At 40.7% G+C, this 20971-nt stretch overlaps 1 protein-coding gene across 1 annotated transcript; it reads right to left on the bottom strand.

Annotated features, from left to right (window-relative positions):
• Positions 1–3869: 3869 nt before the first annotated feature.
• Positions 3870–5645, bottom strand: LOC147883782 (prohibitin-1, mitochondrial-like). The gene is made up of 5 exons (XM_087398854.1): positions 5469–5645; positions 5110–5226; positions 4675–4845; positions 4325–4537; positions 3870–4076 (listed from the first exon to the last, which is right to left on the bottom strand). Exons 1-5 carry the CDS (start codon positions 5643–5645, stop codon positions 3870–3872), a joined length of 885 nt encoding a protein of 294 aa, XP_087254980.1.
• Positions 5646–20971: the final 15326 nt, after the last annotated feature.

The raw sequence follows: 20971 nt of genomic DNA, 5'->3' as shown, positions 1-20971 counted from the left end.
GACTTGCCAAAATGCCAATAATGCCCTTGGACTGAAGTAAGATCCCAATCACTTTTTGTAATTTACTATTGTGCAAGAGAAATCACATCCACTTTGGGCAAGATAACATGCTGTCCTTGTTTTTGAACGGTGATATCTTTTCACTGAAAGACCGGATGCCAAAGCTGTAAACAGCAAAGTTGTAGATGGTAGAAAGATCTACAATGTATCAGTTGACCTCAAGAGCCAAATCCTTGTGGATTCTCAGATATTCTCACCTGAAAAACAGCTTCCTGCACATTGGTCACAAATAGACAGTAGACTGTAACTTTTTGTGGTCTTGCAGAGGCTGTAGCTCCTGCAGCTTATACTGGATCAACTTGCTTCCAAAAGCAAAGTTGTAGTATGTTCTATGAACTACAACTTTCCAGTTTGGCATAAAGTGCAATTCCGCACCAGGAAAGAGATATTTAGTCCTGAAAATGACTGTTTTGTCATAAAAACAGCAACAGCAGCAATTGTAATGTCGACCAATGGCAAACACAATGCCATAAAATCAGCCACGAATACGGTAACAAATCATCCCCAAAATGCTGACAAAATACATCCAGCAGATCACCCCGTATGTCAAATGCAACACCAGCAAAATGGCAATTACAATGCCCAACCAAATTAGCCCTGAGAATGCTCACAGATTAGCAATAAAATAGCCCAAAAGCACTGGCAAAACAGCCCCGAAATGTGCTCCAAACAACGGCAAATCACTGATAATATATCCTCCTCATCTGTTCAATGAACTTACATAAACACCACCATACATGTAGGTGTAAAACCGTCAAAATGTCCATTAAATCACTATCAAAATGACCTCAAAGCATGTGTCCTCAGTCGACAAAAGTATTTGCAATGGCCTCTGACAAGAGAACTCCTAACCTGAGTCTCCGTTAGCCTACTGTCACTCGGGGAGACCTACACCTGTCCCCAAGCCAAGCCAAGACCAACTGAAAGAAACTCACGCTGTCTAATGCCCAGCACGGACAAGATGCAGCAAATTATGTCCAACAGGACCCAAATGCACAGGAAAACACGAGCTAACAAAGCTCAATTGCAACCGAAAGAAGCTACATAATGCACAAGCACATATCCCACACAATGTCCACAAGGCGTACTTCTACAAAATGTCCCACAAAGAGACCAAAATCAGCCAATTCTCAGCTCCAAGACCTCAAATGCAACACCGGCTATCTCCCAAGCATACAACTGCATCAAACATGCAATCCACAAGCTCCCCAACAGCTCATCTTCTCCAAAGTGGATGTGGAAAGAAAGAGAGAAGAAGAGGGAAAGGAAGGAGAGATTGGAAAAGAGGAAAGAGGGAGAGAAAGAGAGAAGTTGCTATCACTGGGCTGCTCTTCCTTTGCTCACGGGATGGAGTTGCTGCTAGTGCTGGGATGCTCTTGTTCCTTTGCTCACATCTCTTCCTTTTGAAATAGCCTGTTTCGTGCCATCCTCTCAAGGGCACCTCTAGTGTCCACGGCTCCATCAGCCCTTACAAGTGCCTCAGACTTGAAATACTCTCCTGCTCACGAGCCATCTGCAGCAGCTGCATCTACAAAGAGCTTCCCTACAGCCCTCCATGCAACGCCTCACCTCCAATGACGAGCAAGATTCACTTGCAAGGGGATCTATGGCTGCTCCACGGCTCCATAAGCTGGCAACACACGACACCATCGATGATCTCCATCGACGGTCTCCTTCCAACGCTAGGTGATCGACTCCACAACCCTTCTCATAAACGAGCTCAAGGGCTCACAGGCAATCCGAAATGCCACCACCAGCTGCTCAACAAGCTCCTGGACGGCTTCCGAACAAGCTCCGCAAAATGGCAAAGATATATGTCTAGATGATGTCTACCCAAACTCTCTCCGTGAATGAGAGAATCGAGCTCTCCAAAGCTCCCGGTAGATCTCTCGAAGCAGTGCCCGTTCTCCTCTCACCGAGCTCCTCGTAGATCGAACGCCATGGGCTCTGATACCAGTTGTGGGAGAGGAGAGCACACACAAAGGGTCAAAGAGACACCAAAAGTGGTGGAGCAAAAGCTACTCCAGCTTATTCCTCTATCATATATATATGAGTATACATGGGCACTATACAGTGGGTGGGCACACTGCCCTTTACCCCAACAAATTGGCAAAGAGGAAACATTGACTGAGAAGGCTCCCCTTAGCAACGAATCCCTTCCTCTACCAATATTGATAGAGAGAGAGATATATATATATTATATCTCATGTCTTGTTCAAGATGCAAAGAAACTAGAGAAGGAGAGTGACATCTCCAAATCTTGTCATCTTGTTAAGATGCCAAAAAAATCCTTTGGGTTCCTGTAATAGGTATGCTTGAACTGATCCACAATTTCTAATTTAGTTTGCATCTCATCTTACAAAAAATGAGCTAAAAACAAGGACGTACTCAAAAATGTATTGTGAAGTATCCTTATTTGGAAATCTTGATTAAATTTAACGTCTAGCTCGATGTTTTGCATCGTGTTGGGAAGTTAACTTTATGCAAAATTTTGTATTTTGAGTGACATTAACCTTCAACTTCGTGTGTTAGCACCAAGTTGAAGACTTGGCCTTATATCTTTTGCTAGTGCAAGGCTACTTTTACGTTCATGGACTTCATGCTTTTCAAAGCCTTGAGTCAAGAGCTCAAACCATGAAGAGTTGCTCCCCTACATCACTATCCAACTCCCTTATACATGATGTATTATAGCATTAAATTGAGCACAAGAACAAGGTAAGAAGGCTTTTTTTCAAGAATAAGTATCATCTTTCTATTGAATGCTCTTATTTGCTAAAACCCTAAAAATAGTGATTTTTTTAACAATGTGTTTCTCGCATCCAAGAGCGACATGTTTTAGTGGCCACTTTTTTATACACTCTTTTTTACAGCATCTTTAAGAAGAAACATTTGCAATTACCCAAACAATTCGCAATAGTGTTATACATGTGTGTGTGGGAGGGGAGGGTGAGTGAAAAAAGAAGAGAGCACATGATGTGCTTGACAACACTCTTTCATTATTTCAAATTTTTTAGCTTTATGGAGTGTTGGAGTGTACCGATAGAGGAGGATGATGTTGATGAGTTGATTGGGGAGATGGGGAGGAAGGGGGAGAGGGAGAGGGAGAGGGAGAGGGAGAGCGAGCAAGAGCGAGAGCAGGAGTGGGAGGAAGGGAGGGACGGAAGGAGAGAGAGAACGAGAGAGAGGGGGGGAGGGGGGGGGGAGAGAGAGAGAGAGAGAGAGAGAGAGAGAGAGAGAGACAGCGTAAGAGAAAAACTAAAATAGACTGCGGTTAAATAAAATGGGTGTCCAAAATCTATTGGGAGGACACTTTTTTGCAAGTGTCTCAGTAGAGCACTGCCTTGCAAGGTAACAAAAGAGAAGAAGGGTGTGGGGGTGCGTGGGTGGGTGGGTAGGTGAGAAGGGGGGTGCGTGGGTGGGTGAGAAGGGGGGTGGGGGTGGGTGTGCACAAGGGGGGGGAGGGGGGACGCGTGCATGGGTTGGCGTGCATGCGCGTGCGGGTGCGTGCGCACATGTGGGTTCTTGTGGACGTGCATTAGTGTGTACATGTTGCACAAGTGGAGATACTCATAAATACATTGTAAAGATGCTTGCAATATACAAAATTGTAAAATCGTTTATATGCAACCCTAACCTTTGTAGCCCCAACCAATCCCTTAGTTTTTTTTCCTCCAAGAACCTAGTGGCTGCAATGGCTAAAAGGTAAGGACTTCCACAAAGTTTCAAAACCAAACCCACTCTATACAAGCTCCTTTGTTGGCGAAGAACTTGATTAAGCCAACATGTGTTTCCATCCGAAAGAATATAATCTATGCTTTCTTCGAGGTGACTGGGAACTCCTCAATAGTGACCTCAAGGGGATTTAGAAGTAAGGCCTCAGAGTTAAGGAGCACTTTGTTCATGGAATTGGAAAGAGTATGAGCTATTTCTCTACTCGCTTCAATCCTCCTCAACGCAATGAAGGAAGGATTGTCTTTCATGGCTTCACCGATGAGTTGGGCACTTATGGCCTCCCCCTGCCCACAAAGACACAAATGTAACAAAACCACCCTTGGCTTTCAAGAAGTAAGAGACCTAAGACCTTTTCAATTGTGTGGAAGGACGCTCCAAAACCCCTCCTAGCCCTCACTGAAAATAAAAGCCCTCCTTAGCCCAGCTGTACTAGGTATCCAATGTGAAATCACCACAATAACAGAATGTCGTCGCTATGGAAGGATATTGCTACCACTAAAAAGGTCACCACCTATTAGGCGTCACCACCTACCTGAGCTCGAAGAATCGCGCTCTTTTTGTCTTGCTCGGCCTTTTCCACGAGAAACTTTGCTCTCTCGGCTTCTTGTGCAGCCACTTGCTTCGCCTCGATGGCAGCAGTGAACTCCTTGCCAAACGTGAGATTTATAATCGACACATCATCCATAGAAATGTGGAATTTTGTAGCTCGCTCGGTTAAGATCCTCCTGATTTCTCGGCTCACAATCTGCCATGCATTCCACCACCACAGATCAAGCAATGAGCACCGATCACTACATTCCCCATCTTACACATCAAGCAATGAGCATTGAGTATGCGGAGCCTTGGACTCGCAAAAAATGGATCAAACAGAAAGACTTTTACCTCACGTTGTGTTATCAGCTGGCTTGCATTATACTGAGCTACGACGGCCTTAAGTGTCTCATGTATGATAGAAGGTAGCACTCTGTCATTGTAGTTTAAGCCCAATTGCCTGTAAACCGTGGGAAGTCTGTCTACTATAGGTCTGGTCAACACACGAAGACCAATACGCACCTGCAAAGTACATTCTTGAGATTACAGCCACGCCAATATCCAATGCTTAGCCATGCTGGCCTGGCAGTAATTCCCACCCTTTCTTTTGAAACTTACGATGTGAACAGGCTTTTTGCAATTTTCATGGTCTGTATGTCACAAAGAGATTTCACATTTTTATCAGCTTGTCCCCCCGTGATGGATGAACATGCAAGAATGAGTAATCAACTAATCGTGAAAAACAGCCATAGCTCTGTGCATGGGCTCTGGCTTGGTAAATCTTACGGTTTGCAAATCTCTGCTCCCAGAAGTACTGTCCACCACATGTGGTGTAGCCCTCACGTCGAAAATTACCGGTCTCTCAAACCACGGTATCTTAAAATGCGTCCCTTCAGGGTAGACCTACACAAAGTGGGCAAAATCAGCATCGCACTCCAGCCGTAAAATTCGGAGACGCGAGATCCACAGGAATACCAAACGTCCGACGAATGGAAGCTCTTGAAGTCTTTACGGATTAGCAACTACGCTGGCAGACCTGCCCACTAAGGACAAGGGTGCCCTCCCTCGCATCTTCCTTTATTAGCCTGCCTTCGTTTACAAGAGACTTCTTAGTTTTTCAAGCGGTACCCAAAGCAGGGACAAACCTTGTCTTTGATACCGACGATGCGGTTGAATACGATAGCACGGTGGCCAGCCTCTACGTTGTACAAACTGTGGTAAGCCGTAAGGGCGGTAAGCCCTGCGAAAGCGGCCACCCTGACGAAGGTCAATATAGGTCCGGCGTTGGGAAGCTTCACATTTCTCGAACTGCCGAAGTCCATGATGAGACGATTGAGAGAGGCGAAGCAGGATCCAGAAGCAGCTTATGATCCGGCGATTACGAAGTTTCTATTTGAAAACTGATGTATCTTTGCCCTTGCCCACATTATTAGAGATTGTAATTTAGCCGTCAACGGCTACGGTCGGAAGATTTGTATCCAAAATAGCTTTACTTCTCACGGGTTCAATCCCCAATGATCCCAAGTAGACACCCGGTCACAATGGCCTAGGAAAGCGATGAGTTTTGCACCGTTGATTTCTATCTTGATCCTACCGTGCACAAATTACGCTTCTTGTGTGATGTCCGATCAGATCTTTGATCTTGTGGCTAGAAACAAAAATTGCACGCATGCCTTTCGACTGACTCCCGGTGCATGCCACGTGTCCATCCACCTCCCCAATCCGTTGATGGTCAAAAATCGACTCCAATTGCCAGTTTCCTCCTTGGGAATCTGGCTCCCACCGTCAATTCCCTACTTCTTAAAGGTTGCTTGAGGCAATTAGATTTACCACACTAGCAAGGGGGTGGGTATAGCCCAGAATAGAATGCCCACACCACTCATGGAGCAAAGTTAATTTGTTGGAACATATCATTAGCCTATAGTCAAATTTTCCTTCTATTTTTTGGATTTTTCGTTTCTACTTAGAAATTAAATACCTTCATGTGGATTGTGGACTTGTGTTCATTTTTGCCATCAATTTGCTCTAGCAATCTAGTTTGTGGGTTTTTGTGCAAGGACTCAGTTTGTTGCCCTACCTCGTCGTTGCCTTCATTTTCTACCAAATCTCATGCATGCTCCAAGGGTAGTTCCAAGTCTCACATAAAAATATGATTGAAGAAGTCGACTAAGCCCCTTCTTTTGGTTTCTCTCAAACATGAGACCAAGGAATCCGTGCCCTGTATTATCAAGAAATTGGAAATAAGGGCCAGATTCAAGGAAGATTGGTGAGAGTTTGGATGCTCCATCAATCTCAACCACAAAAATAAAGCATAAACCCAAAACATGTTGAAAAAGAGAAGCATAAAAGCTCCTCCCATGAATCATTCAGAAATTGGATGCTACAAAACCTCCCAAAGGCTATGAATGTGCTTGCAAATAATTAAAGCCTCAAAGAAAGAAGGAGTGGAAGAAAGGAGGGGAGAAAGAGGGGACAATGCAAAAGAAGGGAGAAAGAGGGATGGACAAGAGATGAAGAGGGGGATATGGATGCATAAGAGGGCTGAGTTTATGAGGGTAATGGACAAGAGATAGAAAGGATGGATGCATGAGAGGAGATGAATGATACATACAGGAGGGGCTGAATAGGAAAGGATGGTCTGAGTTTACAAGGGGGATAGGAGATGAGATGGATGCAAAATTTATCATCACAAAACTCACCTTAGAGAAGATAGGATTCAATTTTGAAAGGTAGGAGCCATCTGCTAGAAGGATACAGCTTGAAAGTTTGAGAGTGATGGATCATTGACATAAAATTTTTTCTTTTTCCCACCACAACATTGCTATTTTTGTTGGTATTTTTATCAAAATGCCTTGGGATACAAAAAATAGCAATGTTGTTATATTTTGACTAATTTTTAATTGAATTTTGAAGAAATATATCCATTTGTCACTTCCATCTGAAAGATTTACAAAACTAATCCATGGCATGCATTGGATTGTGGAATTTCGGCACGTGCTTTGAATGTTCAATCTTGTCATTTGAATGACGTGTGTGGGTTCACAAGGTTGGTACTATGTGGGGAGGTTGGTCATTGGCGGCGGCTAGAATGGGACCAAAAATTACTAGCCCCTAAATCACAATGGGATGGACTAGTGCGAGGCCTTGCTTTAGGGTACGCATGTTTTTGTTTACGGCACATGTGGCTGATGGATTTTTGGTATAGGGATCCATGTCTTGCAATGGGACAAGAGTTTGTGCGACTCTAAACCACTATGATACCAACCACTATGCCAATTCTTGTCCCATAAATAGGTTTTCACATGCACATTTTTGTTATGCCACTTGGGGCATGCACCTAGACACATGTGGGTAAGAAATAAGGAAATATGCATGTCTAACCATGCAAATGATATCCGATATGTATGATAATTTGTATAGGAATTAATGTGAGTAATATTAAAGCTTGTGAAATGTATCACATCCATCACACACACATAGGCTAGGATCACACTGATGCATCTTTTTTAACACATGCATGATGCATGGTAAGAAACAAGGAATATGCATGCACAACGATGGATGTGATACTTTTAACAAGGCTTGACATTACTCACATTAAGGCCTATGCAAAGTATCATACCCATTGGAGACACACACATCGGCTTCACAGGGATGCCTGTTTTTGTACACTTATGCATGATGCATAGTAAGAAACAAGGAAATATGCATGCCCAACCATGAAAATAATATTCGACAAGTATGATACCTTTGAAAAACCCTTAATTTGAATAGGATTAAGACCTATGCAATGTATCATACCCATCAAAGGCACACACATAGGCTATAAGCACACCAATGCATAATTTTCAACACTCACGAATGATGAGTCATAAGAAATAAGGATTTAAATATGCATGCCCAACCATGAAATGATATTTGATGTGTATGATACTTTGCACAGGCCTTAATCTGAGTTAATGTTAAGGCATCTACAAAGTATCACACCCTTCAAAGTTACACACTTACAGTAGTGCATAGACACTCTCTCCCATTGCTCTCTCTTTCAAATTCTACAAGAAAGTGGAGGCCTATGGAGCTATTTCAAGATTTAAGTGAACCTATTTGGGATTACTTTCAAGAAATAGGGAGGTCTATTAGTCTAAACTACATTGAGAGAGAGAGAGAGAGAGAGAGAGAGAGAGAGAGAGAGAGAGAGAGAGAGAATCACCATTTGTTTAGCATGCTCTCGTCTATGAGAGTGTGGTATGAGCTGTCACTCGTTGTAGAGATTCACTTGCTCGATATGTTGGATCCATTGAGGAGCTTCAGTGCATCACGTTTCAATCTTTTGATTTGTAAGAAAAACTTGAGAATGCATAAGATGCAAACACATTTCAGACTTGCACTACCAATCACTCTCATGGTGATTGGTGATGCTGAGGACTAAGAGAACATGAGAGTTTTGAGGGAGGCTGAGAGAATGAGAGAAAGATATTAAGAGAGCAAGAGGATGAGTGAGAGTATGAGAGAGTATAAATGATTAAGAGGTTGAGAAAATGACAAAGAGAGTGAGTTAGACTAAAAGGTTAAGTGAATTACTAAGAGGTTGAGCTAAGTTGACAGAGAGCGAGGCTGAGAGATAAGTTTTATGCCTAGAGAGAGGCTAAGAGAGGTTGAGCAAGGCTAAGCAAGGCTACGAGAGAGAGAGAAGAAAGAGGGGGGGTCAAGCAATTATAGGGATGTCGCCAAGGCTATGCAAGTCCTCTTCATTGCCCTTTTTAGCAAGGGTGATTTGCATGCATGACTTACATGTAGTTCACCCTTGCTTTTCTATTTTGCAATGCTTTTTGTGATTTAGTAGCCTCTCTCTCTCTCTCTCTCTCTCTCTCTCTCTCTCTCTCTCTCTTTCTTCTTTTTCCTTCTTGTTTTCCCTCCCTCCCTCACTCTCTCTCTCTCTCTCTCTCTCTCTCTCTCTCTCTCTCTCTCTCTCTCTCTCTGTTTTCTTTTTCCTTCTTCTTTTCTTTAATGACACTAGGAAATCAACCACCTTCAAGGACACATATCTTTCAAATGGTGAAGAATCTTTCTACCCTCTTAGATTCTCTATGATTTTTATCTTCATGTCGCTTAAAAGTCTACACAACATCTATCAATCGCTTCTGAACCAATGCTAATTTGAAAACTCAAATTGTTCTAAAGTGCCTCCCTATATCCTATAAATGGGGCTAGGAAAGCCCCAGCAGTAGCTACTTTGAACTGTCACATGGTGGTTGTACCGTTGCAGTCTATTTTTCTCAGCTCTGTAATACTATTCCAATAGCTTTGTATGAATGGCTCGCTAGCACAACATTGCAATGCACAAGCATCTTGATTGCTCTAGAGACTTTGATCTCCAATTTTTTGATAGGCCTCATTAATAGCACATTCCCACAAATGTGATATCTTGGGATGTCACAAGCATCCTTGTGTTTTACTGATCAAGTTTTATGAAGTAAATTTTTTAATTCAAATTATATTCAACAATAATGTATTTAATTATCTTAATTTATTACATCAAATATCAAATTGCTAATCAACTACATCAATGAAGCTAGATAAAGCATTTAAAAAATAGGAACTCGTTGTAGACATCACATAACAACTTTATGCATGCAACAATTTGCAATGGAAACACCTATCACACACATTCAATATATAGCAGATCATAAACATGGAAACTAACCACAAAAAGATCTACAAGAGTAAGTAGCATGCAACCCAAATTGACCTTAGCTCATTTGAATGCACGAAAATGCCTTTAGCTTAAATTAGATGGAAACATTCGATAAATCAAGACAAAACATGCAAGAAGTTGCTAACATAAAAACATAAAAGTTGAGAATTTCAAGCAAGATTCACTGAACAAAATAGATATAAAAGGGCACTCCTGCTAAACCAATTTACAGAGTTCCAAATTCATAAAATTTTCCCACTTTTCCTAATATGGTCTTCTCTATCTCAATCATGGATTGTGACTTTTTCATTGCACAAGAGTGAGTGCTCAATAATAGAGAGAGAACATAACTCTCAACAATAGAGTTTCACAAAACACCTGAAATAGAACGAAACAAAGCTTGTAAGCACTCACACAAAAACAAGAGGCTACTTATAAATGAGTCTATACTTTACCAAAAACATTGACAAAGGTTGAACACAATAGATGGCTAAACAACAAGAACAAAGTCAAAGCACTACAAAAAACACAAGAACCTACAATAAAATCTAGCTTTGTTATTTCACAAACACACATAATGTAGAGAAAATCAAAATTCATAGTTGTCATCTAGAGTTTTAGGCATCTCTATCACAATGCATGCCACCTCACATTCTTGATCTCTTGAAGTAGAGTGATCACACAATTTGCTTGCCCATCCTTTTATGTGTTGCCTTTCTTCTTGAAGCAATATGCCTCTATGTGGGCGGCCCATTCTTACCACAACATCCACACTTCCAAACGTTTTGTAGTTAATTCTTTGATCCCTTGGACTTCATAGTAGTAGATTTCTTACTAAAAATTGTTTTCTCCTAGCCTTCCAATTAATAGAATTGTGTGTGAACGTCATCATTCTTCATCCAATTCACACCTTGACTTATGCACAGTATTTTGGCAATATCTCCATAATGCATTGTTAGACTTGACAATAGGATAGCTTCAACAATACCAAATTTTTGGACTCCAAAAATGGCCTTGTAAGAGAGTCCTTGTGGAGATATGGCAAGGTAAGGTGAATAAATTTGAATATGAAGTTGGCTTGTGGAGGCTAGGATGTGACATGATTCTCCCCTATTTTTTACCAAATGGCATAAGATGCAACTCTTCACTTTTGTCCACACCTCCCTATCATTCTTCCTCAGCTGCAATGGGGAGAATGGCACTAGTGCCATTGCCCACAACCTCCTATGAGCTTCTAGGGAAAGTACCTAGTGCCATTCACATATGTGTTAAAATCTGGCCTTCTATACTAATGACAATTGGGATCCATATGAGATGACTAGTGCCATTCTCCTCAGTTGCAATCAGAAAAATGTCACTAGTTGCAATCAGGAGAATGGCACTAGTGCCATTCCTCACTATCTTATATACTAATGCCAATTGGGATCCTCATGAGACCTTGTTGGATTGGACATCATGAGGAGGGAAAGTGGATTTGAGTAGGGGCCACTCCTTCTAGAACTCCACTCCCTCTAAATAGCATCATTAAATTGGTTTCTAGGTTTGGATTCCCTAGTCACACCAAATAGAATCTTTAGATTGGTTTCTAGATCTAGTTCCATTGATATTGATCCATGCATCTATCCTTACATCCAAACCCTTGGAGATTGGGCCCATTATTTCCCGTGAGATGGTTAAAACTTGAGCTAGATGCATGAAGGTCCCTTATTGCATTGTGATATGAGGTGTTGTGCTTAGTCTCCCTATTTTAAACAAACGCAATCAAAAACCATGCAAGGAAGCATAGTTAGTTAAGGATCCCTAGAACAAAAGAAACACAACAAACTTTTAAGTAAAATCTAGGGCAATAGCATTCCTAAAACAATATTAAAAATATTAAAGGACATTACAATCAATATCTCAATGCTATGGGATAACCAATGGACAATTTGATATACAACCAAGCCAAGAAAGAAAATGAGTTAAGGTTCTCTATTAAGAAAGAAATTTGAATGAAGTTTCAGTAAGCACTGTGATATATCTCCTCAAGTTGATTTGAGTAGGGGATTGTCCTTCTGAAACTCCACTTTCTCCAAATAAAATCTTTAGATTGGTTCCTAAATCATATTCCATTAATTTGGACCCATGCATCTATCCTTGGACCTTGGGCCAATAGGGACCCCCAGTTAATAGATGTACATTAATTTGCTTGGGCCAGGGCGAGAGGGGGGGTGGAGAGATGGATTAATCTAAGGTTTTGTGAATAGGGAGAATGCACCACATGTAAACTACAAAAAGTCTATAGAGTTCCATATATTTTTGTCACCGCCTTTTGTGAGCTATAAACGGGAATATGCAGTGGTCCCGGTGAGGGAAGAGGGAGGCAAAAGCGAGAAAGGGGGGGGAGAGAAAGAGAGAGAGAGAGAGAGAGAGAGAGGATAGAGAGAGAGAGAGAGAGAGAGAGGAGAGCTGGGCTGAGGGAGAGGAGATTGAGAGAGGAGTGGGTGAGGGGGATGTGAGAGAGTGCAATAGACCAACGAGGTGGAGGAGGGAGAGAGAGGCTCAAAGGGGAGGAAGTGGGGGGATGGAGAGACTGAGAGACAAGGAGAGAACGAAGACCTAGGGAGGGACGTGCAAACACACTGAGGGAGAGGGATGGAGCTTAGCTTAATTGAGAATATGCAAAAAATAAAATGCATGAATAGGCCATAGCTTAGGTTAATTAAGGCCGTGTAACACGAATGCTAATTAATTAATGTGTTTAGACACGAATGCGAATAGGTACATTATTTCCTATGAGATGGTTGAAAGTTGAGATAGATGCATGAAGGTCCCTCGTTGGATTGTGATATCAAGTGGAGGGCAAGTTGATTTGAGTAGGGGCTTGTCCTTTTGAAACTCCACTCCTTGCCATGGAAGATTCCCCCAAGGGTCAATCTTGGGATCCCCCTTGCAAGATCTTCTTGAACCTTACCAAATGCTTTGATCCATTGGACAAAAAAATCACTTCACTTTTAGTGTACTTTGGCCAATTCGGATCCATATGAGATACCACATGAAACTTGAGATAGATACATGAAGGTCCCTAGTTGGATTTTGACTCAGGTTGAGGGGAAATAGATCTTCTTAAATCTCAACAAATGCCTTGATCCTTTGGACACATGGAGCACTTCACTTTCAGTGTACTTTGCACTTCTATACTAATGCCAATTATGATCCCTATGAGATGGTTGAAACTTGATATAGATGCATGAAGGCCCCTAGTTGGATTGTGATCTCAAACGAAGGAGAAGTAGATTTGAGTAGGGGATAATCCTGAAAATCCACTCCATTCCCATTGACGGTGGTATGTGACATATATCTCCCTCATTATTCTTAATGAAGAGTGACCTCCCTTCATGAAGATTCCCCAGAAGTCATCCTTGGTTTGGATCCTAAGTCACACCAAATAGAATCTTTGGATTTGGATTTCTAGATTTGGATTCCCAAGTCACACCAAATAGAATCTTTGGATTGATTCCTAGATTTGGATTTCCAAGTCACTCCCTCTCAGATTTGTTGGTACTTTATAGTAGTGATCTAGATTCATGGTTTAGCTCTTCACAAACACTAGTGTTCTATATAAAGGTCCTCTCATAATGTGAAGCCCATGTTCTCATAAAGGTCTTGGAGAATGGCATTCTCCTAAGTTGCAATGGGGAGATTGGCACAAGTGCCATTCCCCACAACCTCCTATTAGATTCTTAGGAAAGGCCCTAGTGTCATTCTCCTATGAGGTTTTGGGGAATGGCACTAGTGCCATTCCCCACAATCTCATTATTTCCTATGAGATGGACCTCTTTGGTGGATTAAAGTCCGATTCTTTTTAGGCTTTCACATTCATTTTCTATTCAGATCCCTCCACTTCAATTGGCACAAAATTTTGCCAACATCTGGCACTTTTTATATGGTCAAGGTCTTCTTGAACCTTAACCTTAACCAATGCCTTGATCCATTGGACACAAGGATCAGTTCACTTTTAGAGTGCTTTGGGGTGTAAGCATGATTGAGTGGACCAAAAAGCAGTGTCCATGGACACTGCTATGAGGGATTAATTTAGGGTGCCCAAAGCATAGGTGGACAAACCTATTGTGCTTTTAATCCTTCTTATATTTAAAAAGCACTAAAAGCACTACTCTTTTTGCCAATGGAATTTGTAAAAGCAATATTAGGGGTGCTTTTTGACTACTAGCAAAGTAGTAAAAGCATATCAACCAATCATGCCTACAACCTTTTTCCTTCTATACTAATTTCAATTGGGGTCCCTATGAGATCAATTCACTTTTAGAGTAATTTGGCCTTCTATATAGCTAGGGTCCCTATGAGATGGTTGAAACTTGATATATATGCATGAAGGCCCGTAGTTGGATTGTGAACTCAGGTTGAGGGAAGTACATTTGAGTAGGGGTTTCTCCTTCTAAAAACCCACTCCCGTCTCGTTAAAGGTTCTCAAAAAATGGAACTAGTGATATTCTCCTTAGCTGTAATGGGGAGAATGACACTAGTGCCATTCTACACAATCTCATATGAGGTTCTAGAGAAAGTCCCTAATTCCATTTTCTATGAGGTTTTGGAGAATGGCACTAGTGCCACTGCTCTCAACCTCTTATGAGCCTTAACATGGAGGAAAATTTTGGTCATCAATTGGATTCACTCTGCATGGACTTGGGCTATGACATTGCTACTATTGGATTTGCTCTCGAATAGCTACCTTCATGAAAGACCCAATCCCATTCTCCACATCCTTACCGGAGGTTGTGCAGATAAAGATAATGAAAAATTGCACTAGTGCAATTCTGTCCAGAGTAGTTGGATAATGGTGTCAATGCCATTTTGCCCATTGCTTAAGATGGAGAATAATCTAGCCCTGATTGCATGGAATAAGACAAGAATGAGTCTTGACATGGAGGATAAATTGGTCTTGAATTCTTGGCATAAGGCAAGAATAAGGCATGATATAGTGGCACTAGTGCCAATCCCCCTAAACTCCTATAATATAGTGGCACTAGTGCCATTCCCTTGAACATCATTATCATGGCATTAGTGCTTTTGACTATATTATGAGGCAGTAGTGCCATTCTCCAAATAATTATAGGAGGTTTTGGAGAATGATACTATTACCATTCTACCCATTGGATTGGGAGAATAGCACCATTCCCATTATACACATTGTTTATGCCCACTACAAGGGGATAATGGTACTAGTGCCATTCCTTTGACCATCATATGGATAATGGTAGTAGTGCTACTCTCCCCTATGCTATAGGAGGAATGGCACCGGTTGAGGAGGACAATGCTATGCCATCCTATCCGTTGCATCGGAAGAATGGTGCAAGTGCCATCCTACCCATTTCTTATGCCCATTGCAAGGGGGTAACAACCTTACTTCCATTCCCATGAACCTCCTATGAGGTTTTGGGTAGTGTGGCAACAGTGCCATTATTCCCATTGCTGTGGGCGAATGGCACTATTCTCATTCCATTGAACCTCTTATGAGGTTAAGGAGAATGGTAGTAGTGCAATTCCCCACATCCTTCTAGGAGGTTCCGGAGAATGATACTACTTCCAATCCACCCTTTGCATTGGGAGAATGGCATCATCCCCACATCCTTATAGGAGGTTATGACGAATGATACTACTTCAATTGTTTATGCCCATCGTGAGGGGATAGTGTCATTAGTTCCATTCCCTTGAGAATTATGTGAGGTTGTTGAAATTGCAATTAAATACATTTCAAATAGCATTCTAACATGGAAGAATGGCATTGGTTGCTAATAGAAAACAAAGCTATTTTTGCAAAGCTAGCTTTCATGAAAGCATCCATAAAAAAGGGAGATTGAAACTAATGTCATTCCCATGAACCTCCTGTAAGGTTTGAGGGGACACTAGTGCCATTATTTTGATTGCAATAGGGAAGGAGCTACTTCACCTTAGATTAGTTTAAAATATATCAAGGTTATTTAGATTTTGTTTTGAATCAAACTAGTCGAAAGGTTTGCTCAATTTACATTACATTCTATCATATCTAGGGCTAAACTTCCCATTGGATGAGGAGAATGGCATCAATGCCATCCTATCCATTGTTTATGCCCACTACAAGGGGATAGTGGCACTAGTTCCATTCCGTTGAGACTTATGTGAGCTTGTTGAAATTGCAATTAAATACATTTTAAATAGTGTTCTAACATGAGGGGATGGGATTGCTAGGGAATAGAAAACAAATTTGTGTTTGCAAAGCTAGATTTCATGAAATCGTCCATAGAAAAGGAAGATTGACACTAATGCCATTCCCATAGACCTCCTGTGAGGTTTTGGGGGAATGGCACTGGTGCCATTCTTCTAATTGCAATAGGGAAGTAGCTAATTCACCTTAGTTTGCTTATATTTATTTTAAAATATATCAATTTTATTTAGATTTAGGCTTGTATTAAATTAGTTGGAAGATTAACTTAGTTTACATTACCTTTTATCATATCCCTCCCCATCACAATGGAGAGAACGGCACTAGTGCCACTTCCCACAACCTACTATGAGGTTCTAGAAAATGATATCATGTAGACTTAGTAAACCACTTAGTAAACAAAATGATATGATATGGACTTAGTACACCACTAAGTAGGTAAAATGATGTGTCATATATTCAATGCCATTTGTGGTTCAAATGTTTTAGATAACCATACAAGCACACCCTTTGTAACCTTTTTTATGGACACAATCTATCAACCAAACTCATCCCAACCCTGGGAAAGAAAGACCTTCTTGGTACTTTCGAGTTCCCACCATCACGGGATGGGTTGGGGGTCATCGCATTAGGCGATGCCTAGGGTGGTTCAAATGAGTTACACAACGACACAATCAAACCCTTCTTGGACTTTTTGATGGACAAGATCCAATCCTTCCCATTACAATAGGGATAATGGCACTAGTGCCATTTCCCATAGCATACTATGAGGTTCTAGAAAATGATATCATATAGACTTAGTAGACTATTTACTAAGCAAAATGATATGATATTGACTTGGTAGACGACTAAGCAAGAAAAATGATATGACACATTCAATGACATTCATGGCTCAAATGTTTTAGATAACCATACAATCACACCCTTTGTAGCCTTTTTGATGGACATGATCTATCAACAAAACTCATCCTAGCCCTTGGGAACAAAGACTTTTCTGGTACTTCTGGGTTCCCACCACCATAGCATAGAAGTCATCGTATTAGGTGATGCATGTGGTTGTTCAAATGTTTTAAACAACCACACAATCCAACCCTTCCTTGCCTTTTTGAGGAACACGATCCAACCCTCTACATTGCATTGGGGGGAATGGCACTAGTGCCATTCTCCCACAAAGTTCTTGAGAATGGATGCAGTGACATTCTCCCAAATTTTATCATAGATAGTATTCTTATACTAACAAGTATGTTTCTAGGTCTTTACTCTAAGGAATGGCACTAGTGCCATTCTTCCTATTGCATGAAATAATGGCATGAGTGTCATTCCCATGCTAGGAAAGAATGATACTGGTACTTCTTTTTCCTATTTAATGGGGATAATTCTTTTAAAATGTTTTGAGTATTCATTTTCTTGACATTTAATCCTTATTAAATAGGACTTGCAACAATGTCTAGTAAGGGAAAAAGAAAGTCCAATGAGGTGTCTATTCTTTATGGTGTAACCTTTGGAAAAGGATGGTATTTGGACTTGCTCAATAATGAACTCTAGAGGCTCCATAAAGTGTGTTTTATGAATCTTCACGGAGAAAATTTTGAAGATGTTGGGCAAGTCAAAGTAATTAAAGAGGGAAAAGTTGATGAGAAGGATATGATCCCTTTCCTTAGCATTCATACAACAGCAAGTTATCATATATATCAGTTGGATTCAGCTTGCTATGAGCATGCTAAAATGAAAACCATTGGAGACGATACAATAGCATCTAGGGGCTGGAATGTTAATCCATAGAATTGTGCCGGACAACAAATATTGGATGGCTTTTGTTTTGTGACCAAAAAGCTAAAAGAAGATACCACAAAGGGTAGAAAAGTATCTAAGAGAACTAAGATGACCAAAGAAGAGGGAACAAGCTCACGAGTATCGAAAGACACAAGGAAAGAGAAGGAAATAGAGGCAAGTGGGAAGGTTACAGGGCCAGGTGGGGAGAATACGAGGGCATGTGAGAAGGAAACAAAGATAGGGGGAAGAATTCAAGGGAAGGTGGAGATAGTGCACAAGCAAGTATTGCAATTGCTGATAGAGGACAAACGTGGGGCATAAAGAGAGTGGAGATAAAGAGACATAAATAACTAAAGGAGAAAAAGAAGCACGTGCAGAAATAGGCAATGTTGGGGAAAAGAAGGAAGAAGAGTGTGACACGTCTAGAACTGCAATTACACTATATAACAAGACACCATACAAACTTGTCAACTTCAAGACAATACAAAAAAATTTAGCAAAGGACATCGGTATTATAGGGCTAGGGGAGTACACACAGTACTTTCCATTTGGACTCAAATATGAGGTGTTGAATCCTATTATAAATTGTTTTAGTACACCAATAGAAAATTGACCATTAGTTATGTCAATGAGTTGGTGCATAGTTTCATCTTGATGTCAAGGCATCCTACTACTGTGCCTACCTAATACCATTTCACAAAGACACAAACACTCCCATGATCAAGGAAGAGATACATAAAAACAAGTTAACGGATTACACATATTGGATCCTTGCAGGTCAGCATTCTACATATGCTACAAAACTTTTCATAACTCAAGCACAAGGGAAAACCTTTGTATAGAGAAAGAGTTTTTATGCATAGAGGAAGGCAAGAATTGTAGTCAATATGCCATCAGATGCAGGTTGCAAGACAATATGGAGGCCCAACCAATCTTAAAGAATCAACCATATATTGATATCTTGCAACATTTAAGGGCTCAATAGAATGCATTTAGACGACCAAAAAGGCCACAACCCAAGGCCTTTTCAAATGACATAAAGATCACAAAATTTGGGATATGAGTAATCAACTATACGTTCCTCTTTATATTCAAGTTCTCATCTATTTTCACCATTGTTTATTTAAAAAATATTTTTGTGATCTATGAGGAATGGCACTAGTGCCATTCATTGCATAATGGAAATTATGACTTTGTAATTGTGAAGAATTGTCATTATACACAACTTCATTGGATGAGAGGCCAAACATACTACTCTTACCAAATGTGTGTGTGCATCAATTTCATTTGGTGAAAATAGTATGTGTGCATGCCTGCACGTACATATGTGTGCATGCATGCAAGCGCACATGCATCTAAATGCACATGTGTGTGTGTATGTGCACACATGCACATGCATGTGTGCGTGCACGAGCATGCGCACGCACGTGTGTGTGTGTGTGTTTTAGTGCACACGCATGCTCATGCTTGCATGCATGTGTGCATGATCCATGTGTGATTCATTAGATGAGAGTGTATGTGATTGACTAGGATAGTGGATGATGTGTGACTGTGATCATGGCCATGATGGCAAAGTGATAGCCCATGAGCCTACATAAGGAAGTTCTTGGCAATGGAATAAGGTAGAGGATTTTGTTCTGCCAAATCATGTTTTCTTTACAGTGTCTTTTGATGCTTTCCACTCCTTCCATACACAAATTTTCATGCTTTTTAAAATGAATTTCAAAGCCTTTAGTTCCACCTATAGGTTCAATGGATCACGTGTTGCCCTTCTCTTTTGGCATGTTATGCATCTGATTTGCAACTTCTTGTGTGTATAGTTGCTTCTGTTAGCTATCACAACATGCATGAGAAATCATAATAGATACAATAATTGCCTCTAGTTATTTGAGTGTTGTTGTAGCTAATGATGTTGCCTTCTCTTGCTTCTACAAAGTAAGGCCCTCCTAGCTATGTCTTGGAGGTTATGATGGCCATTGTTTCAAGATTGCTATGATGGAGATAGCCCGTAGTACATTGATAGAGCTCTTTTTTGGAACTTTGCACAATCATTAAATCCCTTTTCAAGCCAAATAGATTTCTTTCAAGTCATTCCTTCATTATTGTTGTATTGTTGAAGAGTTCATATGCTCATCAATATTTGCCATGAAGGTTATTTTAAGAGCAACTTTCGTGTGCTACCCTCCTCTAATTCGCATTGGATTCTATGGAGGTGGACCTCATAAATTTAGAGGCACAATATTGACCTACTAGACTCACTTTTGGAGCTACTGAAGGTTTGATTGTGTGAATGTTGCAGACAAATTCAACACGTTTGGTGAGAGACAATTTGTCCTTCAAAATGTTGGGTGCAAGAGCACTACCATGCTTTTGCACCCTTGAAGTACTTATCTGTCTCGAGTTACCTGTCTAAAGTTTTATTGACCCATATCCAATAGATTGGATATGGAAACTAGGCATGGCATGCTTTCCCTACTTTGGTGGTAAACACTTCCTCATGTTGGATTCTTTGGTGACTCTACTCATGATAACATCTTATATACAAGGTTCCTTGCCCTTTGTAGGTCAATGGAACTCTCACAATTATAGGGATACCACATTATATGAATCAGTTTGCAGCATCTACAAGGAGAACAAGATATGTAGGTAGCTTGACAAAGTGTTTTGCATGGCATGCAACAAAGCACTATTCTTGAGAAAATAACAAAATTGAAAGCCCTCATCACCACATTGGAAGGAGTGGAGATAAAGGTAATTTTAAAGGAAAACTAGGTTGAAAAAGTCCTTCGGCTACCATCTCCATTTGTCCAACTCTTTAATGAAAGCACTTTGGCATCATAGCTCTATGGTGCCAAAGTAGAGGGACACTTTCTTACAAATATGATTTATTCCAACCAAATCAAAAGATATGTAGAGAACATTGAATAGAGATATTAGCATTTGCCATTGACAAATAATTGTTGTACATGCTGGACTCTTTT

Source organism: Dipteris shenzhenensis, chromosome 27 (assembly GCF_047967505.1).
Source record: "Dipteris shenzhenensis isolate YYH24624 ecotype China chromosome 27, Dip_SZ_1.0, whole genome shotgun sequence".
Lineage (NCBI taxonomy): Eukaryota > Viridiplantae > Streptophyta > Polypodiopsida > Gleicheniales > Dipteridaceae > Dipteris > Dipteris shenzhenensis.
This window is presented reverse-complemented; position numbering and strand designations above follow the sequence as displayed.

Excerpts from the sequence above, each read along its gene's own strand:
- LOC147883782 (XM_087398854.1), bottom strand. The coding sequence starts at position 5,645 with ATGGACTTCGGCAGTTCGAGAAATGTGAAGCTTCCCAACGCCGGACCT. Across the intron at positions 5,227-5,468 it reads TCGTCGGTATCAAAGACAAG|GTCTACCCTGAAGGGACGCA; the intron begins GTTTGTCCCTGC and ends CACTTTGTGTAG. Across the intron at positions 4,077-4,324 it reads GCGCGATTCTTCGAGCTCAG|GGGGAGGCCATAAGTGCCCA; the intron begins GTAGGTGGTGAC and ends CTTTGTGGGCAG.